The 23809-nt window shown below is 37.1% G+C and overlaps 3 protein-coding genes and 1 non-coding gene across 7 annotated transcripts; 2 read left to right on the top strand and 2 right to left on the bottom strand.

The window, feature by feature from the left end:
- Window positions 1-1228: 1228 nt before the first annotated feature.
- On the top strand, window positions 1229-1301 carry TRNAR-UCG (transfer RNA arginine (anticodon UCG)). Its single transcript has one exon. It is a non-coding gene; the product is annotated as a tRNA-Arg (tRNA).
- Window positions 1302-6121: 4820 nt separating this feature from the next.
- LOC138911145 (uncharacterized) lies at window positions 6122-7600 on the bottom strand. The gene is made up of 2 exons (XM_070208603.1): window positions 7159-7600; window positions 6122-6273 (listed from the first exon to the last, which is right to left on the bottom strand). The coding sequence occupies exons 1-2, from the start codon at window positions 7598-7600 to the stop codon at window positions 6122-6124; spliced, it is 594 nt and encodes a 197-aa protein (XP_070064704.1).
- Window positions 7601-13491: 5891 nt separating this feature from the next.
- LOC138911244 (uncharacterized) lies at window positions 13492-18889 on the bottom strand. 4 transcript variants are annotated; one of them, XM_070209159.1, is made up of 3 exons: window positions 17981-18889; window positions 17361-17914; window positions 13492-17283 (listed from the first exon to the last, which is right to left on the bottom strand). In XM_070209159.1, exons 1-3 carry the CDS (start codon window positions 18611-18613, stop codon window positions 17178-17180), a joined length of 1293 nt encoding a protein of 430 aa, XP_070065260.1. In that variant the 5' UTR covers window positions 18614-18889; the 3' UTR covers window positions 13492-17177. The 4 variants fall into 4 exon arrangements, with proteins under 4 accessions (XP_070065260.1, XP_070065256.1, XP_070065257.1 ...); XM_070209155.1 differs by having other exon boundaries at window positions 17361-18889; XM_070209156.1 differs by having other exon boundaries at window positions 13492-17271; window positions 17339-18889.
- Window positions 18890-22987: 4098 nt separating this feature from the next.
- On the top strand, window positions 22988-23809 carry LOC6631374 (uncharacterized). Its single transcript, XM_002055612.4, has one exon. The coding sequence runs from the start codon at window positions 23039-23041 to the stop codon at window positions 23423-23425; it is 387 nt and encodes a 128-aa protein (XP_002055648.1). The 5' UTR covers window positions 22988-23038; the 3' UTR covers window positions 23426-23809.

Below are 23809 nucleotides of genomic sequence, written 5' to 3' on the forward strand. Positions count from 1 at the left end.
CGGCGAATAAATTGCAAGAGAAACTCAACTAAAACCCACCTGGCGGACGCATACGAGGGTGTGTGTGTGTGTGCGTGTAAGTGTATGGTCTAGACTAGCTGTGTGTGCGCGTGTGTGTGTGTGTGTGTGTGTGCGCCCGGCGTCCCAAAAGTGTTGGGCAAATATTCGGGGCCAGTTTGTTAGAACGCTAATTTGATGTGCTGCGAAAGTATCTTTCGGATACACTGCCTGTTTGCGGTTACAACAACGATAGTGTACGGCTGCGCATTAGCGATATCCAAGCAAATATTTGGGCACCTGCGGCGTATGAGTAATGTGTGCTACATGCCGTCCCAATGACAGTTGACAAAGATGAAGCGTACAGTAGACCAACAAAATCGTGGACGCATACGAACCGAGCACCACAATTTACTGGAAATTAATATTGAGCCTCAAGTGTGGCTGTGTCTGTCTAAGAATTTCATTGAAAGTAGCAGCCCCAAAGAGCAGAATTTCGTGGACAGTATTTATGACACTTATTTTTCTTCGGGCTTGCCAAAAAATTTTAATGAGTTCCTTTGTTTATGCATTTTTTTTATTTTGCATTTATCTGAAATGGTCGCGCACAGACCCAACGCTGCTGCCCTAACCCACACGGCCTGACGGAAATTGTTATAATAAAATTGCAGCTTATTACCGCAAAAGGTGTGCCATGTTGCTGTCCGTACGGAAGGTGTTGAAGAATGCCCCCCTAGTTGTTGACTTAGGACTCGGACACAGACACTGACTTGGACTGGGAATGGGACTAGGACTCGGAACAAACTCAACGGACGGGCTGTCAAGTGTTTTTCATAATGCCAACAACTTAAGTCGTTTTGCCACCTCAGCAATTGAGAGCATCAGAAGTACTACACAAAGCTGAAGGGCCTCTTTATGACGCTCTGTCGCAGTCTCAAGGCATTTCGACAATATTGGGCAATTCCATGTCTAGCAGAAAATGCTGAGTGGCCAAAAAGCGCTCAGCTAAATGAAAATGCATGGCAACTGCCAATACTCATGAGCAAGAAGTATTTTCTTGGATAATATTTTTTGAATTTAGTTAACCTAATATCTAACTTAAAAGTACATGAATTTATATACCCAATTAACCCGGTTTTCAATATAAAAGGTAACGCTGGCTTACTTCAGTATTAATCGATTCGATTTCGATAAAATTCAAAATGTCAACTTGTTCTCACGGATTCAACAAGGCTGTGTAGCCTAATGGATAGGGCGTCGGACTTCGAATCCGGAGGTTGCGGGTTCGAATCCCGTCACGGTCGGCTTTCTATTTTGTTTTTTTTTTTTACCGTTCATTTTTCAATAAGAAAACACTTTTCTATAAGCAATCTGTGCATTAATGAATATCCTGGCATTAAGAAAATCAGATTTTAGCGATTCGAAGACAGCCCAAATCAAAATTGTTTTCGAAATGCGTTGAGTGTTATTCGAAACTGAGCAAAGGCTCGATAATGATGGACGTAATCAAGACAAATAGTGGTAGTTCCTGTTCCGCGGTTTCAGCAACAGCTTTGGGTCCAGCTTTCAAGCTCAATGTTCTTGGATCCATTGCCGCTGTCACGCTTCCTGCATATTTGTTTAGGTCTCTGCGCTTTTTTTGTCACCCTTCCCTTACCCACATATGCACTCGTATTTGGGTTGTGCCTTGCTACGTTTGCCTTAGTTTAGCTCCATAACTCTATGTGTGTGTGTGTGTGTGTGTGTGTGTAGGCATGAGTGTGTGCACGTATGGGTGTTTTTTTATTGTCGCCAGCCATGATTTTCTTATGGGATACACACATGTAAACTTTCAGCATTGTCCGTCTGTCCGACCCACAACTAACAAAAATACAAACACAAACACAAATACAAACACAAATACAAACACAAATACAAATATAAAGACTAGCTAGCAAAGAACTAACCAACGTACCAGCCTTGGCCAACAACATCTGCTTCATTGTATTGCAGTTATTGTATTTGAATTGGACAACTAATGTAAATAATACATCACATACTGTACGTGCCATGAGATTATGTTGAAGTTTCAGTTTAACAGATTTCGTATTTATTTGGCTTTTTATTAACTTGTCCAGCAGGAATTGGAGTTCGATCTGTATGTATATGGCAAATGTAACAGAAATGAAATATTTCAATTGAATTAAAAGGTCGAAATTAATTATTATTGCTATTACTTTTATTATAATTATTATTATTTAGCAGAGCTTTATCTCAAGGAAAGAGTATCGCTTAGTACGTTACGAAAAGTATCGCAAAATTAAAACCAAACAAATTTAATTAATGTCCGCTCAAGTTTCAAGATTGTAAGGTTTCGAGCCCGAATCGAGATACAACTTCTTGGATTAAGTGTTGTTCTTAGTTTTTTTCATACACGCTCTAAAAGGTCTTAAAATAAGTAAAAAATTCCTTGAATCAAGTACAAAAAAAACGTATTTCAAGTAGTACTTGTACAAAATTTAAGCTCTTAAAGATCAATAAGAATAAATGCTGATTCAAGTTTTAAAATTCTTGAATCTAGAATACTGCGTCTTTATCGGCAGCTGCAAGGATGAAGAGACCAAAAAAAAGTTTGAGAATCAGCACGTTTTCAAATTTTCAATTCTCAATGTTTTTGTAGTTCTACCAGTACAAATGTAAATATGTACGCGGAAACGAATGCGAATCGCCATTTATTTATTTACATAGATACTACATACATAAGTACGCAGGCATTAATGTATGTATATGCATTTTTTTTAAATATCTGCACACACATACATTGTGTATGTTTATTTGTATACGCATACATACACAGATAGGGCGACGCCGTCGCAACGCCTATTCGTTTCCAAAAATATATATGTATGCGTTTATGTATGGATGCAACGGTGTGCGTATGCTTATACAAGTAGACCGGCGTCGATTTTCATGCTTTTCTAGGAATAAGCACATACATGAATGTACATACATCTATGTATGTATATGTAGGTATTACTTTGTCCGTGTTTATCTTATTCTTGTAAAAGTAATTTCGCCATGAAATGTGTAATGTGTAATTAAAGCAGACATATTTGACTGAAATATACATACATACATACGGGTATGTATATTTTTCATTGATCAACAGCTATATATGTATTTCAATGTACAAATGTACAATGCAAAGCCTTAAAGTTACATACATACATCCATACATATGTATGTACATAAAGTCTTCTTACCTAATAAAGGCTTGTTTTGATTGCACGTAGCCCATGTGTATTTATATATGTACATATGTACATGAGTATATGCTTCAAGTATAAACTAATCTCCTACCAAGTTTAAGTATACTTGAAATATGATCAGAAAATTTGGTTCAAAGATAAAATTGATATTATTTAAAGACCAAAATTTGACTGATGCAAGTAGTTTTGGTCTTTAAATTCTTGATTTTTTTCTCTCTGCGTAGTTTGCGGTTCAGGTTTTCTATTTTAAAGACAATTGAGTACGAAATATGTGCATTTTTGTATGTATGTTTCATATTATCATACCCAGGCATTGCAACCAAAGGCCCTCCCAACTGGAAAGCTGTTAGAGTTAGTCGCCTGCGCTCGCCTTTCACCAAATCCATTATAATGTTAAAGCGCCCTTATGGCCATTTAAGTTAATCTTATGTTTATTTGGCCATTGATTAATGTGCGGAGCCGAAACAGCCCGCAAAGGTCGTTGCCTGAAAGTCTTCAATCATAGTTTGCTTGTTTGCCAAGCCCGTGCTCTTTGCATTTCTCTTCTCCTTTTTCCGGTTTCTTTTTATATATATATATATATATATATATATATATTTTTTTTTTTTTTTTTTGAGTATATGCTTCTAACCTTATACGAGTTTATTTATGCATAAAATTTATAGCATATAGCACAAGCATATTTGTGTCATTAGCCTCAAATTTTTGACCCATTTGTCATTAGGCTCGAATGTGGGGGATTTGCATAAAACAAACACACGATTGCCCTGTGTACACACACAAACAGACCATTATAAATGTGCGCGCGTGTGTGTGTGTGAGAGAGTGTTGGTCTTCTAAATGTGTGACCGACAAGATTTATCAAGTAATAACAGACATTTCGGACAACCCATAGACCAGACCCATTAGTCACACGCTGTTTGACATTGTCTGAAAATATCATTTTAATCACAGGCCAGAGCTAGAATCGAGATGCTGCCAGCTCCTCTGCCCCTACTCAATAGCCATTCTCATGCTCCGACGCACACATGCATGCTCGTATGGATACGTGTTTGACTCGCCTATACACAATTCGAGTGCAGGCACATTAACATGCTTCCCAGAAGGAACCTACATACATATATTCAATTTTAACGTCTCTCGCTTGTCATCCTATTGATGACAGCCTGGGCTATGGAAATTCAAGAACAATGCATTCGCCTTTAAGTAAGCATTATATCATTTCTCAACTGTTGTAGCCTGAATTTTCTGCTTACTGGCCGCATGAAGTGAATCGAACAATTTTAATTAGTAATTAAGATAATCCTTAATGCGCATGATAGCTTTAGATAAATAAGTTGCCAGTGCTCGAATTTGGCTGGTGCAGTTCTCTACATATGCTTGATATGACATTGCAATTACATTGTTTATCCAATCTCAAGCAAAGCCTTTGAAACAGTGGAAAATGCAAGGCGCAGCAACCGGCGACATCTTAATTATATAGCATGTATCTATAAGTCATATTATAAGATACATATTTCAACTTGTAGACAAATATAATAGTGCAATAAATAACAAAACAACTTACTTTTGGGTTACTAAACTTTATAATCCTTATAAAATGAAATTCTCTGAGAGCGCACGTGTGTTCTAAATCATCAAAGGGCCTCTTACAAGATCGATACAAATCGATGTATACCTTAGGCTTATTCAAGCTAGAAATCTGGTATAGCATACATCTAGGAAGATGGGCACTGGGTGTCCCCTTGTCGAGCATTGGGGCTGTTTTGTTTAATGACTATCGAAGTTTCACGTTTTTTTTTATTTAGTTCAAAGTTATCATTTGTTTAGCTTTACTCCTGCTTTCTGAACCTTATTGTATCGAAATCTTATTGACGAGTTGACAGTTTTGTAATTGCCCGTTTTTGCCACATATCGAATTGGAGAACGGAAAATTTAGTAATTCGATTAAGATTGTGTTAGAATATTAAAGTCTAAATGCATCCAAATACATTTTGAGAGTTTCTGTAGCTGCTTCAATGAACCAATGCCTCAATATCTAAATTGTCGACGCATCTTTCATTTTTCGCACATTGCTAAATTGCTATAACAATTTATATTTACTTACACTTACATTATTTGCTGAGCTTGCCAAGAAGTTGGCAAAGGTCTGTGAGACATTGATTTGTTGCAGCCCTTTTGGGCTCAACAGCAGGTGGCACTTGGCAGTTGGCTGACTTATGATTTAACCAGCCTTTAGTTTGGGCCAAAATGAATTGAGAACATAAAATTGTTTTATTAATCCAAGAGCTTTTAGGGGACAAAAAACAACGTATTAAGTTCAGTTATAAGAAATAATATTTATAATCGCAAAACAAAATCAATATATTCCTTGCTAAGAAAGCTGTTTTTTCCAACCTCACATTCATAGTGGACATTATTGTCTTGTACGTTGAAAATAAAATTGGTATATGGACAGTCCGTGTTTGCCGTAACCTGGCTAATCTCGCTGAGGAATAGGTGAAGCGTCTGCATACATTCAGATAGGCACCAGGACTGCTCCTAAACGGGACACAACTTCAGAGATTAGGAAGCAACATAAATGGGCCATACGCTCACCTTAATAAGGTTGGCCAAATTCTCGGTAACAATGGGCTCGGTAACCAAGCCCTTGTAATTGCAGGCAGCTAATTTTATCTGGTCTATACCTACCATATGGGCGGAAAGTAACCATCGTTTCATACGATAATTTCGACGCCAATCCACATGCATTGGGTAAACTCGCATGGATGTCAAACGGCAGTGCTTTAACACTTCCAGATCATTCCTAATATATTTATGCATTTATATTCATACATATAAAATATTGGTTATTAGCTGGGTGTCAATGTCAATGCTTACAAGTTGCCCAGCGGCTCGGTATTTTCGAGTCCATGGATTTCCGATGTGTACAACAGCCTAAACTTTCCCAACTTTGCAGTAAAAGTTCCATAGCTTTGCTTGTTCTGATCCACTGGTCTATCGGTATTAGGCATATCGCCAAGTTGATCTGTATGTTCGGTATTAATTAAATAATAACAAGTAAGAGGGTGTAGTTCCAACACTAATTGCAGCTCGCACTCGGTCGTTTGCATTAGTAGTAATAAAAATAAATTTAAAAAAAAAATGTCCACTCGGTAGGGTTCGAGCTCGCTATAGAACATTTGTGTATTCTCAAATGCATTAAAATTGTGACTCAAATTGGTGTGCAACGCAAGTTGGTTTATTAAATTGATTCATAGCTATGAGGTAGTAGCAAGGAGTTGATGATAGCTATAAAATGAAAGATACTTATTATATATACATATACTATTCTAGAAGATACATGTCACGTTTGGTGGCTCTTGTTCTTATTGTTTAGCAAATTTGCTCAAATAACAGGATTTTAATGTAAATTGTTGTTTTTATTACTTATCGATAATCGGAAACTCGTACTGAGCGGAAACTAGGAGGACCCACACACCAAAGTTCAAGTCTCTTGCTCTAGGCAGACGGACATGACTAGATCGACTTGACTATTGATGCTAATCAAGAATATACATATATACTTAATGGGAACGAAGATTCTTCCTTCTACCTGTTATATACATTGGCATAAAAGAGAATAACGCATTTTTAACCATTTTCAATAACAGATATCAATGTCAAATCAAATACTCATTTAGGCGTAGAAATATAGCATATAAGTATTATAGTACGAAGAAGAAGTCATGTGATAAACATGAATAAACATTAACATGTTACAGAGTCGAAGACATGATTTTGCTAGCATAAACACAGAAAGACGGATGGAAGGGTTCACAACGCGACACAACTCAAGAACTTGGATATATGTATTCCATTTTGACCATTTTTATATTTAATGTAAAAATCGAGAAGTATGCATCCAACTTACCGACAATCAGGTATTGACGCAACTTGAATAAATATGTGTACTGTTTTTTGATGTCATTATCCGGTACCGCTTCAGCGTTTAGGTAAATGCAGCCCCTAAATTTGATCGCCACCAGTTTCAATTGCTTGGAGCTCATTATTCTAAGCAGCGATCCGCGATTGGTGCAAAAATCTAGTTGCCCCAATTGGCGCTTCGGCTCCGGCAGCTGCATGATGTAATTCAGGCAACGAAGTTCCGAATAAAAGCTGAGCGAATATTGGATAAATTTGTCAAAGCCCTTGTTTAAATCCATGGGAAAATCATCGTCATTCGGTTGACGATAATATCCAAGCGTTTTTGGAGTATAAAACTCTTTGCCATCAAAGGCGCACACGTGCACCATCTTAAGATCGGTCAACTGCCAGGGCAGATCAGTTGCAGTGGAAAAAAGTTGAATTGCCATTTTCCTGAAATGTTATTCACGTTACAAGTTGCAACCAAATTTAAGAGTAATTGTGAGGCCTGATTATTTTATTATTTTATCATTTAATATTGTCTCATAATACTTACAAATAAAATAATGAATGGAGAAACTTACTGTGCGATTCTACTGATCGAAGGGATCGAACCGGACTGACCCGGATTTCAAGAGAGCTTCGCTCAGAGCTGGCAGTTGTTCGCTTAAATTCTATGAATCTTTGACTAGATACGTTCAAAGAAACGTACATGTATGTGATTGTATATATGTATGTAATGTCACCAACCAAACAACATATAGACTGGTCATCCCATACAAACAGCGTTGTCACAAAAACTATCGGAGTAAGATATACATATGATGTATTTTTGAACCGCTTACTCTACAGGAAAGTGCTTGGCGAACTGAACTGGAAACACTTTTTGCTCTGCGTTATGAATTTTATCAATTAAATTAAACAAAAAATCAAAAATTATAAATCTAACATGGCTGTTTCTCAATCTGAAAGTTATCGTCTTGAAACTTTGGGTAGGTTCGTATTTCTATTGCAGGCAGTACATATGTCGTAACTGGCCGGATCGGATAACTATACATTACAGCTTGGCTCTTGTATGGAAGACTTTTTACATTTACAAGCTTCACTACTCTGCAAATTGCTATGTCATTTGTTAAAAAAAAAAAGTAAAAACATTTATATTCACCATAAACAAAATTTCAGTATTGGGTAAAGAATATGTCGCAAAGACAAATAAGACCATAACCATGTATCGTACGGTAGAAATGTCGCAAAAGTGGAACATTATTTTGTCAACTAAAATTGAAAGCCAAGCGGAATGTGATGATTAGTTTTTTATCATTTAAAGTGAAGAAAACAAGCACAAGTTAACACTTAGTGTAGGGATTACACTGTGCATTTAAAAGAGAATGTGAGGCAAATGAGGCTAAATCGAGGATTATTTCAGCACAGAGAAATAGACAGAGGACAACACACTGAGCAATGATTGATTGTATTTTGAAATCCATAACAACAGGCCGGGCGTAACAAATCTGTAATGCAAACACAAAAACACTCGGCGGGCTGCATTATGATGATGGCCAATGTGTCGTATGAGAGATTACATGCAATCATTTTTGCAATCAGGCACACGAGAAGCGACAGCCCGACCAAATGACTGACTGACTGACTGACTAAGTGCATGCTGAAATAGTTATTACATTTAAAATAAATGACATTTAAATTGGAGCTTAGACACTGCGTGACAGCAGCAAACAATAAACAGAGATGGCAATAGCAAATACGAAAGAGACACAACATTCTAATGCAGCATGTGTGAGCCTTGTCAGCGGCAGTTGGGCTGGGCTAATGCCCAACGATAGCAGAAAGCGTACAAGTATATTGTCATTTGATTAGATTACAGCGCGTCTGTGTGTGCGTGTGTAAGCTGTTGATCTAACAGCAAGGACAACGGCTCTTGAGTGCCAGTCCCGTTAATATCCCCATCGTCTGATGTGGCTCTCTGAGTTGACAGCAACTCTGGCAACTCCATTGCCACCCAGTTAGCGTCAGGAAGTCAATGCCATTGCCCGCTTGGCTCGGCAGCTGTAAATTTTCAGATTCGACCAACCGTATGGGCCAGGCCCAGACGCAGACACTGCCACAGACAAAGACAAAGACAAAGACACAGACCTAGGTCTGGCGCTGGCTCTTAAAAATATCATTTACATTTACATTCACATATACATTCACATTTACATGAGCATGCGGCTTGGGCTTACAAGCCGGATACGCGTCTTGGGCTCGTTTCGCCTGCCACATGTCGCCTGTCGCCTGTCTCCTGTCTCCGTTTGCAGCAGCTGCTCGGACTGATGCCCCATTTGATTGTCGGTCTTGAACTGTTATCATATTGTAAGGCCAAATTAATTGTAAAGTCATGTTATTGTTTGACAATGTTGGCCCAAATCACAAGTCTTTCTGGCAGTCCCAGATGCTGATGCCAAACACCACAGTCAGTCAGTCCACAGACCATAGACTTTTTCCAACCACAATGACAAACCACAAAGTCGTCATAATCGTAATGTATGTATGTATGAAAATTCGAGTGTAACTCATTTTGTTGACAACTGTTTCAAGATGGTAAAACCTCAAAGTCGATCGGTAACACCAATTGATTTCAACCTGGTTTTTTGAAATTTTGTTGTTCAATTAGTTGCAATAGATTATAGATGTTTGCTGTGAGTATTTTCATGAATAAGACTCTCAAATATGTATCGTCAATAATATGAATCGAACCTTCAACCAAACCAGAATTTAAATATAAATAAAGTTAATTTTAATCTCGGGCAGCTTCTATGTAAAAATATTTAAGACTGGATATATTTTCCTTAGAACGCAGAACGCGCAAATATAAAACATAAACTGAAATGTTTCATTTAGAAAAAAAACTTAAATATTTTACGGCTTAAACCAAAATCTAGAATCAGGGATGTTGTAAGCAAGGAAGTTAAAAAAAAGCCTGTTACAGAGAAACATATGAGAACTTATTGTTGTTATTTGAGCAAAAAAGCCTTATGTTAATTAAATCAGATGCAATTAATTATACCAGAGCAAAAAGTTATTAAAATCGAATCAACGAAAAGTCGATGATTTCTTTTGAAATTTGCCAAGAATACGCCGAATGCTTGCAACATAATAATAGTAGCAAAGTTTTTTGTGGGCGAGCAGTCAGTTATCTCATTATTAATGAGACAGATATGGGACACAATGTGGGAGGCTTATTTATTATATTTACGCCTGTTTAACAGACATCGCGGTTAGTCCGCCGTGATGTCGGAAAGGTTCACATCCTAGCAGCAAGGCGTATATTATCTGCAAATGGTTTTTGCCAGCCAATGTCATCATCAAGAAGAACAATAATAACAACAACAACAGAAGCGGCATTTGGAACAATCATTTTTGCCGTTTCCGGTTCCGGTCGCACACACACAACTATCCGATATAATTGATATGACGTGATTACGCTGCCCCATACACATAACTAGCTGAGACAAGAGGTTAAAACGATTAATTATCAAATTGTTTTGTTCGTGATTGTCTTTTGTGCCCTCTGCCCTATGCCCCGACAAGCACAAGGATAACAAAATATTATGCTGGCTGCCTGCATTGCCCACTCAGCTTGTGTGTGTGTGTGTGTGTGTGCGCGCGTGTAAGTGTATATGGGCGTTGTGTGTTCAACTCAATTTAATGTTGTGATAATTGGCCCCCAGCTTATTCAATTCCCGATTTGCATTCAATTTCAAATTTTCCGGCTGAGCTTAAACGTAAGCAAACCTGCCTTTGAGCTTATCTTCTACTACAAATTATATATATTCTTTTTGAAAATTTTGCATTTCTTACAGTGAATTTTTAGTGAAAAAATAAGTATTAAAATATTCAACTTGCGCGTTTTGTGATTTCTCGAAGGTATCTTCTGTTGGAAGTTATCTGAAAATAATCTCTATATACGATACGACAGCCAACAAACCAAATTCAATAATGCTTCTTATAGTTTTTGAGTTATGCTTACAATGCAAGTCTCAAAATAGACTTTTATCGCTATTTTGGAAATAAACAGGGTATCGGCAACTAGAATAAATCACGAACAGACATGGCTACATGGACTCAACAATTAAGAATAGGTCAACATATATGTATATACATGGATATGCGAGATGGATTCTTATGTCTGTTACATACATGCGCACAAAAACATTACACCCCTTTCATGCACTATCAGTGGGTTGAGGGTATAAAAAATAAGGTGCCTTGAACTTTCCAACTTTTCAAATAAACATTTTTGGAATTTGAGACATCAATTCTGACTGACATTGTTTTAATTTAACAATTTGTATTGGAATCCATTTGTATTTAGCTTTTTAATTGCTAACACAAAGAGAGACAGAGACAGAGAGGGAAAGAGAGAAAGAGAGAGAGAAAGACTGGCAAATGCGTTGCCAGCCAGATGACATTTACCGAGCTCGACAGCTCAAATGGAAAGGACAGCAACGACAACGAAGACGACGACGACGTCAAGAAGATGGACCCACATCAATGGGCTGTCAACGCGTCGGATACGTTATGGCCATCACCGAGTGCGCTGTTGTTGTCCATTTTAATTGCATGGCCAAAGTCGTGCATTTTTCAAGCCATCAGCATTTCAACACACACACGCACACACACATGCACATGTTTCCATTTGCCATTTCCTGCGCATCGAGCGGTCGCCGAGAAGGATTACTCTCGTTAGTTGGTAAAAAAAAAGGATGCGACAATTGAAAAGTACTGCAGTTTCTTCATCTTAGAACGTTTTGTGATATTCTGAGAAATCCGGCCCTGTAGTAGCAACAGGCAATTAAAACTTTTTTACGCATATTCCTTTGTATTGTTTTTTTTTTTCAACGCCTATTTCCAGTTCTGGAAAGTTCAAGCTGCCGCCTACAATTTCTTTTCCTGACAATAATTAGCAGCTAGACGGGTTTATGAAAAACTGCGCTCACCAGCGTGGAAAATGTATAAAAACTATTAAATTCAACTTTTGTTCCTTCTAACAGCGCCTTTTGGGCGGTAGAAGTCTACAGGCGGGCAGTGTAAGGCACGGTAAAAGGATTAGACTCATATAAACAATATTAAATATCCAAATGTTTACGATTTTGATTGTTAGGGTTTAACATTTTAGCGGCTCTAGAAATTATAGGGATTATCAGTCCAGTTTTTGCGTGCTTTGGAATTGAATTCACTTCCACACGGCATGTCCTTGAACTTCCACTTGAGGGGAATCATATTCTCCCCAACATAGTCGCTCCAGATGCAGTAAGCTCCAGCCTGACGCCTTAAATGATTTCTGCTGGTTCAGACTCGTCTGACCATTTGGTCACATACTGCTCTGGCTTTAGATTTTCACATTTGTATTAATTGTCAACGAAATGAATGCATTAGCTAACAACTACTTGATAGATGTTTTGATTATTCTCTTAACTACAACCTACAAAGTCAGCTCTACAGCATACTTTGTAGCTGAATGTACTTGGATGTAAGTGTGCGTTTGTATGTCAGCTTGTATTTGTACTTGGCGCCTACATATCTCGAGTGAGTGGCTCATCAAATTGCATTTTTAAGCAGTGGCTGGTGGCTTCTTATGGACTGGGATTTGCCATTTCCAGTTTTATTACTTTATAGTCATCAGTTTTATATTTGACTTGCAATATAATCAGCTTGACAAGGTTTGCGTTCATTTTATTGCTTTTTATTATTGCTTTCTGCCGCCCCAAAGCAGTGAGTAAATGGGGAGGGAAGACTCGTTGGAATCGCTTGAAATTTTCTAGTGTCAGTGTGACCAACGATCTATACTTTTGCTGTACTAAAGTTTGCCAGCACAAGATACACTATAAACAAAAAAAATATTAACTATATGTGAACAGATATCATCCACATGTGCCTGAAAATGTTCTTAACAACTTAAAAAAAGATAAAAATTTAACACTTGATTACAGGGTAGTTTTAGTTCGAATACTTACGACATTGTCATTGTAGTTATTTCTTCTATTTGTGTGTTATGATAGCTGCGGAACGTTGAGATTCGCCTTCAGTCATATGTTAATATAATTCCCATGCTTTTCTAGATTTATTTATTTATCTTCCTTGTGTTCTTTCCCTCTTTTTGCATTTTCTTGGAAGTTACCAACCAGCGAAGATGTATTTGCGTATAAGTACGTACATGTTCGTAAACACATTTGTATTTTAAAAATTTAATTAAATCAACATACGTATATAATGAAATTATTTTCTTTGGCTTGCCATTGCGCGAATCCCCGAATTCAAATTCAAAGTGAAAACATTGTAATAGTATGATTTTCTTCGTTGATTTAACTTATGTTCGGGTTGCCTTTTTATTTTTAACCACACGTCTTCTTACTGCTAGTACTGTAGAGAGACTGCCTTCCACTTCTTCTCTGCAGCCGCTTTTCTTTATCGATATTTACTTATCGTACTGTTATAATTAACATAGATAGTGACACTATAATACCCTGGCTAGGGTTACCAATGATGCTCTTATCCTATTACAACTCGGCCATCCTGACAAAGAGAGCTCCCGATCTCTGTCTTTTATATGTGTATCTATCTTTATAACTAATGCTTATTGCCTATTTTCGCATCCAATGCTTAAAGTTTTGGCTATTCCAGATACCAACGTACGGGTTGCGAGATAATTGAAAGCCTTCTACATCCTTTAACAAGTATCTATCATTTTTTAAAATCTTTTCTATACTATAAGGCCCTTTATATCTTGGTATTAACTTTTTTGAAACTCCTGGTGTGCTATCAAAATTTTTTACCATGACATAGTCACCTATTTTATATTCTACTGATACTTTCTTCTTTTTATTAATCCGCTCTTCATTTCTGATTTGAGCTTCTTTTTGATATATTTCTCCACTCTTTCTTATATTTTCTAAATTTCTTTTATCACACGTGTTCACCTGTGTAAACTCTTCTAATTTTTCTTTTAATTCATCAACAACTTTTCCTTTCTGTTGTAATCCGAATAACATTTCGCTTGGAAATTTCTTTATGCTTTTGTGTTGTGTGTTGTTTATTGCATATTCAACATTTTCTATAATAACATCCCAATGTAAACCATTTTCTGGCTCCGCCATTTTTGCCATCATCGGACCCAAGTCTCTATTCAACCTTTCCACCTGACCATTTGCTTGCGGACAACCCGTTGCTATTTTAATATGCGTTACTCCCTCATTTTTTAAAAATTCATCAAACTCTTTTGCAGTAAAACAACTCCCTCTGTCCGATACAATGAACTTAGGTCTACTATACGCTCTGAAATAATCTTTTAATGCCTTAATCGCTTCTTTCGTACTTGTTGTCTTTGCTGTATATAGTCTAACAAATTTTGAAAATCCGTCAACCACCGCCAATATATATTTATTAGCCCTTCCTGCATTAATTGGTCCATAATGGTCTATATGGATCATCTCCCACGGTTTGTTTCCTTTCGGTATGCTATGTAATAGTCCTTCACTCTTACCCGTCTTGGGGGCGAAGGCAATGCATTTTAAACAATTCCCTATATGCTTTATTGCTTTTTCCTTAATATATGGGAACCAGTAACTCTTTCCAATGGCATCGATCATCTTATCTCTCCCAGCATGTCCCAACTCATCATGATATTTGTAAAGTACATGTTCTTCCATATCCTTTGGTACATAAAAAACTAATCTGCCATCATTTGTTTTTCTGTAAATGACCCCATTTCTCATTTCGAATAGCTTGTGCTCTTCTTTTTCTAACATCTTTCTAATATCTACCAGTTTGTCATCTTTGCTTTGGCAAATAACTAAATTGTCCTCAAAACTATTGGATTCAATAACTAAAATGTCCTCATAACATCTGCTTAACGCATCCACATGTTGCATTTGCTTGCCCGATCTATGCACTAACTCAAAATCGTAATTTTGTAGTTCTAACGCCCATCTAGCAATTCTCGGATTTAAATCTATTTTGTTAAGCGTTAAAGTTAAAGAGTTGCAATCTGTCATTATTTTAAATCGTTTTCCCTGCAGATATATACGAAATCTGCGTAATGCGTAAATGATGGCTAGCGTTTCTAACTCAAAACTATGATATTTAGACTCTACTTCGGTTGTTCTTTTAGAAAAATAAAAAATCGGGTGTAATTTCCTATCTTCTTTTTTTTGAAATAAAACAGCCCCAAATCCCACTGCGCTGGCATCACAATGTAGTTCTATTTCTTCTTTGTAATTATATATTGATAGTACTGGCGCCTCTAACAATTTATCTTTTAACATATTAAAACACTTAAACTCCTCTTCTCCAAACTTGAATTTCTTATCTTTTTTCAATAAATCATATAAGGGTTTAGCTAATATAGAAAAGTTTAAAATGAACCTCCTGAAGTAGGAGCATAACCCTAGGAAACTTTGTACTCCCTGAATTTTGTTTGGTATTGGAAAGGATTTAACCGCTTCTAACCCTTTTTCATCAGCCCTAACGCCTTTACTATCCACCACAAATCCTAAATATTTAACGCTGCTTTTAAAAAATTCACACTTATCTAATTTCAACTCTAATTTGTTTTGCACCAGTCTTATAAACACTTCCTTTAAGGTCTCCATGTGTTCCTTTATGTTTGTACTTGCTATCATAATATCATCCATGTAAACAATTACCTTATTATCTTTTATCATATCACAAAATATGTTATTAACAAATCTTTGAAATACATGTGGCGCAGTTTTTAAACCCATGGGCATCCTAAGAAATTCATATTGTCCTAAAGGGGTAACAAATGAAGTGTATTTAATAGATTGCTCATTAACAAAAACATGAAAATACCCGTTTTTTAGATCCAACTTTGAAAATACTGTTTTTCCGCATAGTCTGTCTAATAAATCGTCGATCAATGGTAGCGGGTAGTTGTCTCTACATATAATTTTGTTCAGTCTTCTAAAATCAATACATAACCTCATGTCTCCAGTTTTTTTCTTCACTAGTACTATAGGTGATGCATACTCTGAACAACTTGGCCTAATGATTCCATCTTTTAAATAGTCGTCTAATAATTCTTGCAACTTTTCTTTTTCCATATAAGATAACCGCCTAGGTGTACAATTAAATACTTTGTCGTTTTCTAATCTTATGCTTAACTCATGTCTTAATTTTGGCTGATTTGGCCTTTTCGCTTTTACATAAGTATTTTCAAATAAATTTTCAAATTCACACTTTGTGCTGTAATCAATATCTTCACTTAAAATATATATATTTTCTCTTTTGTTAGAATCTTCCCAACTTATTGTTAAGATATCCTTCTCAAAATTCTCTTCTAACACTCCCATGATTTCGCTATTCACTGGCGCTTCATTAACATGATTATTAATTTTAACTGCACTGTTTCCTATATCTTCTATAATCACTTTTTCAATCCCGGTTTGATTATAGATAATTTCATCACTAACAACTTCTTCACTATCAGGTTCGAGCTTAAGCTCTCCATAACTAACTATCTCATCACTAACAGTTTCGATCCCAATCACTTCATTTCTAACTATTTCACCACTAATTATTTTATTTCTAACTATCTCATCACTACCAACTTTATCACCAAGCGTTTCCGGACTAACAATTTTCTCACTAACTAATTCATCACTACCAGTTTCATTACTGACTATTTCCTTATTAACGATTTTATCATTTAACAATATAGTTTCATTTTGCTCGTGTTTGATATCTTCATCGTCCACTTTTTTTTGTTTTTCTTTGTAGCTTGTAGCTATGATATCATTTTTACCATTATTCTGGTGATCAACTTTATGCCCGTTCACAATTTTTAATGTTCTTAAATCAATATTTAAACCAAAAGAATCCATAAAATCTCTACCAAGCACAGCGTCATACCTCATAGACTCATTTGCCACAATTATAACATTAAAATAAACATTTATTAACTTTTTCTTCATAAAACATAAAATTTTTCCAAAATTTTTCAATTTACTTTCATTTAAACCTACATACGAATTTGCATCTGGCATACGCTTTACTTTTAATGGCACAAACTTTTCCTTTAAAAATGAAATAGGGCTGCCAGAGTCTATAAGGCATTCTGCAATTATTGATTTGTTAAATGAGTTACTAAAATGAATTCTTAAGTATCTTACATATTTGTTTTCCATATCATACTTTTTATTTGGACATCCTGCTATTAAATGATCCTTTGAGCCGCACGCATAGCAAGATCCTGCCTCCCGTTTGGGCTTTAAACAATCTTTGGCCCAATGGCCCTTAACATTGCAATTGTAGCAACGTTGTTGTTTGTCCGCCTGTGCTTCCTGTGCAGTTTGTTTCACTACATGGTTTCGTACCCGTTTAATTGGCAACTTTATAGCTGCAAACGCACGTAAAATTTGAGCCGGATTGGTAAAGCAATGCATACTAGCTTGAGTGCGCAAGTTTTCGCAAGGTATGCCTCGAATAATACCCTCCATTAACTCCTCTACATCAATGTTGATGTCCTGTGCCAATATGCTTTTTTCGCTAAAATATGTGGCGAACACCTCATCTGGTTTCCAAACCCGATCCTCGAACTTCTGTCGTAGTTCCGACTTCGAAAATCCTCCCCCGAAGGCCAAAACCAATTGATTTAGCATCTCGTCAATCGGAGCAATGATGCGCATAGGGTCTGCATGCAACCACTTCAAAGCACCGCCTTTCAATTTGCTTATACAAAGCAAGTGCTGTTGCATATCATTTAGTCTGTAGATCTTGGCCACATTGAAGAATTGCATTACCCATTTACGCACCTCACTTTCTCCAGTAAATTCTAATAAAATTTCCTTGGCTAACATCATCGCTCCAGTTTGGATGCAATTATTTAAGTTGCCTCCGACAGCGTTGCCACTTTCGTCGATCCTTCCAGCTGCCCCAGCGTTGCCCGCTGCACCAGCGTGATCAGCTGCACCAGCGTTGCCATCCGTTCCAGTGTAATCAGCTGCACCAGCGTTGCCATCCGTCGACCGTGGTCTTTCTTCAGTGTGACCATCCTCTAGCTGCAATAAATCGCCGACTTCACTTTCTTGCTCTCCCCCGTCGCTCCCGCCGATGTGCGAGTTGCGGTTCACCGTTACTTGAAATTCTTCTAGGAATTTTCGAGACGCTTCAATTTCGAGACGCATCAATTTCAGCATCTCGGCGCCATTTGCTATTTCGTCACGCTGTTGTTGCATTATGTTTTGCAACTCATTTTGAGCCTCAATTGTCTGTTCCTTGTTACGTTGAACTTCAAGTTCCTTTGCAGCATCGTCTCGGATATCCACTGGTACCTTATTTAATCTCGCCATCAGCTCAGTTTTGGTACCCTCTGTTGGCAAATTTAGTAATGCCAACCAACTTTTCAATGTCGCTATTGACACGTCATTTATATTTATATTTTCCATTTTGTTGTGTTTTTTTTTTTTTTTTTTTCTGAGTCAATCCCACTTCTGATATTGTAATAGTATGATTTTCTTCGTTGATTTAACTTATGTTCGGGTTGCCTTTTTATTTTTAACCACACGTCTTCTTACTGCTAGTACTGTAGAGAGACTGCCTTCCACTTCTTCTCTGCAGCCGCTTTTCTTTATCGATATTTACTTATCGTACTGTTATAATTAACATAGATAGTGACACTATAATACCCTGGCTAGGGTTACCAATGATGCTCTTATCCTATTACAACATTATCAACAACAGAGAAGAGTTTCCAAGTAGCAAGACGCCGAGACCGAGGACGAAGAACTGCCAGAGACTGTCTGGGTATTGCTTTTGCTTTTGATTAACATATTTCTTTTATCTGAAGGGAAGCCGAACGAACCAAAAGAGCCCGACATCGGGACAATCAGGGGGAGGGAAAGGACACTGTGTTGCCTTTGTGCACATGAGCATAATATTTAAGTTATGAAAATGTTTCAAAATATTTTCGTTACCCGACAACAGCCAAGGCAGCAAATCAATATATGTAGCGCTTGTTATTATATATGCACATCTGTATCATTGTGTATTATAAAAACAAATATACATTGGAGGCGAGTCTCCACGGAAAACTAAGAGTTCACGAACTCCAAAAGGAAACTTTTTTAATTAAAGCAAAAATGAAACAAGAAACAAACAAAATAACATTAAAGTTGTTCCACTGACAATATCTTTTCCTGGCCATCAGTCGAGGTCATCAACGAGCCGAATGAATATTTCACATTTCCTTGAAGCTTACTCCAGCTGTTTGTATACCCTTCTAGGGTATTTTAACTTTTACTTTGAGGCTTATGTTGAAAGCACAATCTATAAAGTAATTTACTTCTAGGGTATTTTAACTTATTTTTTCAATTTAAGGCTTTAAATACTCTATATGATATTTTATTTTCTTGGGTATTTTGACATCTACCTTGAAGTATGCTTCATTCTGTATTCACAACAGCTTATGACAATGTTAACTTGAAGTTATTATCAATCTCAAAAAGTAAACACATGAAACATACACTATATATTCCATATTCCATGTGTACACACGTATTAAACAGCCTGATTATCTGAGGCTTACAGACAAATGGCATTTGAGTTTATCATAAGCTGCACACATTAGATTGCTTTCTTATCCATATTAATATCGTATTCATATTCAATTTCAAGATCACACAAAAATCGTTTACAGTGTATCTACCATTTGGCAATGCACACTATGTGCCCATACTCAGTTCACAAATTGAAAGCGAGCCCGCCCGTCTTGCCACATAAAGCCACCAAATTGAAGACCTCTTCTAAGTTCGAGTCTAGGGCATTGTGCAGTCGGTAGCACCCGACTGCAACATTCTTATTTGTTTGTTGTTGCGCTTTGTTTATTTTGAACGATTATTCCGCTTCATTAACGTTAACGGAATTAAATCGCTTAGCTGACTGTCTCTTGTAACAGCGTCTTTTTTTCTCAAATTTAAAGATATAGACTACACTTTGTCTCTAGCCCGGTGCGATTTAGTGGTTTACCAAATCATTTTGTTTTTGACGCCCCAAGCACTCTTCTGAATGGCTTGCGCTTTTGCCAAGCAATTGAAAGTGGACAAAATACAAAATCTATAGCAATTGATCAATTTAATCTTGAACACAAGACTTAAGTCATATTAAAGAAAAGCTCTGCAGTTCCTTCAAAGAATAAAACGAAATCTAAGTCTGTATAGTATATGTATGTAATATTATAAGTACGGCTGATTTGGCATCCCTTTGAGTCCATCCCCATATTCATTGTAAAGTGCAGTTAAGGGAATATTTTATAGAAAATATATATATAAATATAAGATGACTAAACAATGTTAAGCTTACAGCATTAGTTCTACGATCGCTTGGTTTATTTTAAGCATATTGTGCGGAAAATAGGTGGAAGACTAGTGGAAGAGTTTTTTTGATTGTTAACTAAATGGTTTATCGCCTTATCTTATAGCCACATTTTCCATATTAAGAGAATGATATTTCTGAAAAATAACTTAATATTTTCTTGAGTTAAAAAAAATATTTTTATTTTTAGGTATTTTATCGACATATTTCTTATTAATTATAGAAATATACAACAATTTTTTTGAATATAGCTGCAAAATATTGCTGGGAGCATTGGCCTTACAGCTTTTTGTATGTTTCTTCCGACTCGTTTCCACAAATTTTGCTTTGGCAAATGTATATAAAACTGTTAGCCATAATATATTGTATAGAGCAAAGGCGGTTTGTACCAGCTTGTAATAATATATAATACCAATATGCCACAGCACATAACATACCTTCAAGCAAAACAAACTCTTCTACATACTTTTCCATATGCACACGCTTCGTACGCATGTAATTCTGCGACTGTGATATTTGCCACATTAATATGCAATATGGAGGGGGTGTGGGGGGTGTTTCATCAAATAAAAATGTTGTTTACAACTGGATTTTTATGACGTGAAATGTGAAGAATCGTAACTGCCCTAGGCGGACCATAAATAATGGGAAGCGCAGTTTCAAATCGGCCACTAATGGAGGTGCTCGATTGATGATGAGGCAAGAAAATCGCCGCCACTTTATGTTGCATAATACATTGACTTCCCCAAGAAGGCAGCGCTGCCTGTCCTGATGGCGAAAAGGGCGAATGTAACTTCCAAAAAGCAGTTATTTAAGGTGGTGGGGGGGGGGGGGGGGTGGAGTAGCGAGGCAATTGGCAAACATTCTAAAAGTTATTTTGGCAGCTGCTCTTTGTGGACGTAATGTACAAAGTCGTACATACATTTGAGTGCTGTTCCGTTGCTGTTATTGTTATTGTATATTATTATTATTATTATGATTATTGTTATTGTTTTTGCATTTTAAAGCAAATGGACTTTTATGCGTTTTCTCTGTATGTGTCTGGCTCTCCCTCTCTCTCTCTCACTCTATCTTTCTCTGTCTCTCTCTTTCCTGTGTGTGTGTGTATGCCTTAAATTAGCCCACAATGATTTTGGCAGCCTTTGGCTGTACAATTTGATGCTTCTTTAACTGCCTGTCCGTCGCCCATCAATTTTACTTACTGTACAGGCAGGCCTCTGAGCATTCGCGCGCATAAAAATACAAATTTCCGCATAAATTACCAGCTCAACAATTTTTGATGGGCTTTCTTCTTCTAGTTGCTGCTGCTCTTGTTGTTGTTGTTGTTGTTGTTGTTGTTGGTTTTGCTTATGTGTAAACATAATTGATGCGTTTACGCAAAAACATATACAAATATATACATATAAGTATGTATGTATGTATGTGTGTGTCTAACTTGCGTATATATAAAAAACTTCTCATAACGCCAAAGATTTAATACCCTTGCAGACTAATTTGGCAATGTTTCTTTTATGGCGGCTAGACAGCATCCATAATATATTATTTATATGATTCTCATGACCCAATTTGGTTGGTTCTTATAAAATTATAACTAAATTAAAACTAAAGCCATACCATACCATACCATAGATATACAATTATAAATATATATATAATTTTCAATATTCCCATCATTATCCGGTTCAAATTATTTTATTTAAATGTTGAATTTTCTTTCATCTTCATATAAATTTTGTATATAAAAGAAGCTGAGCCCGTAGCTAGAATTTAATCTGCGTAAGCCTTAGGCTAAAGAAGCTTGGAATATACTGTACGCAGGCGCCGTTCATTTTGCCCAAAACCCGAAACAAATCGTTGTTTCCATAAAATAAAAATAAAATAATTATAATGATATTACACTACACCTAAAGGGTATACAAATTAGACTGTCGTACAACTCGACAAGCTTTAAAATGTGCGTGTGTGTGTGTTTTTTTTTTTTAATAAAGTGACCATGGAGGACAGATAGAGTGGAAAAAAGCAGCAGCTCAGCAGCGATAAGGCTATGAAATATGACGCCCAAAAAGGACTTACACAGCGGGCTACATTTATATCCAGGCCAGGCAAGCCCAGCAGCATCTAGCCTTGCATTGTCAGCTGTGACGTCATGCGTGGAGTGACCTATATACTCATATACAACCCACAAGCACACATACACACATACACACACACACACACACTTCAGCTATAATTATCTTGCATTCAATCATAATGACGATTTACATATGCTCCGCTTTTAAGAACTATGTAAATTGAAGCAAACTCTCAGCTAAAGTCGAGCATTCATGATTAGCGCTGACCTCTAACCTTGAAGCGGCTGATAAGCCGCAACATTAGAAATGTGAAACTACGCATTGAGACGCTGATAATGATGCAAATTTTAGCTTAGCTTATGCCGCGAGGCAGTCGCGTTCCACATACCCAACATCAAAGACGTGCAAATACATTGGTGCTCTGCCAAAATGAAACTATTGCCAATCCTGATGCTGTGCCTGGGCCTTTCCCTCTGCGTCTGGCCAAGCGGTGGCCAGGCGTGGCGTTTGCAGCAGCGACGCGAAGCCAGTGCAGCACCGGAGCCGGTGCCGAGTACGGAATTGGATGCAGATAACTTTGACAACGATGTGTCGGATGAATCCGAGCTGCCGGAAAAGTTTGTGTCGGATGCCACAACCACAATGAAGCCGCTGGGCATTGTTTCCATCAAGTCGCGGGCAATTGCCATGGATCGAGCCCTGTGCCAGGAGCAGTCACGCTATCATCCACACTATCCCAAGTGTCATCAGTACTGCAAGAAGCTCGAGCACTGGATTGGCCAATGCTGGCGCGAAAGCTGCCACTGCATCTCTTAAGGCGCCACCAGCCACCAGCCACCAGCCACCGGCCACAGCTGCAATTTCAGCCCAAAACTTTGTACTTACATAATTATAAGATTTGTTTCACTAACTTCTAATTAATCACACTTATCTCTGTTTGCACTTGGCTTCTGCACTTGTTACTCACACTTATCTTTGTTTGCACTTTCACTTGACCATAATTGATTTATGCCTTTAGAATTTCGATATTCAAGATGTGCTTATTTAATTTGCAACGCATTTGAGCTTGAGTTCATGCAGATGAACTTCACTTTCGTGTGCGTAATTAAAAAGTTTCAAACCATTTTTTGTACGTAAAGATTTTCATTAAAGATATACAATAAATCCAGGTTTGCACCAGAACCAAAACCTAAGCTCATG

The sequence above is a fragment of the Drosophila virilis genome, chromosome X (genome assembly GCF_030788295.1).
Source record: "Drosophila virilis strain 15010-1051.87 chromosome X, Dvir_AGI_RSII-ME, whole genome shotgun sequence".
NCBI lineage: Eukaryota > Metazoa > Arthropoda > Insecta > Diptera > Drosophilidae > Drosophila > Drosophila virilis.

What these genes read in the sequence shown, in the direction of transcription:
- LOC138911145 (XM_070208603.1), bottom strand. Translation starts at nt 7,600, where the DNA reads ATGGCAATTCAACTTTTTTCCACTGCAACTGATCTGCCCTGGCAGTTG. An exon ending in GCGTCAATACCTGATTGTCG is followed by an intron (nt 6,274 to 7,158) that starts GTAAGTTGGATG and finishes CCGAACATACAG; the next exon opens with ATCAACTTGGCGATATGCCT.
- LOC6631374 (XM_002055612.4), top strand. Translation starts at nt 23,039, where the DNA reads ATGAAACTATTGCCAATCCTGATGCTGTGCCTGGGCCTTTCCCTCTGC.
- LOC138911244 (XM_070209155.1), bottom strand. Translation starts at nt 18,613, where the DNA reads ATGGAAAATATAAATATAAATGACGTGTCAATAGCGACATTGAAAAGT. An exon ending in GCAGGATGTCCAAATAAAAA is followed by an intron (nt 17,284 to 17,360) that starts GTATGATATGGA and finishes CAATAATTGCAG; the next exon opens with AATGCCTTATAGACTCTGGC.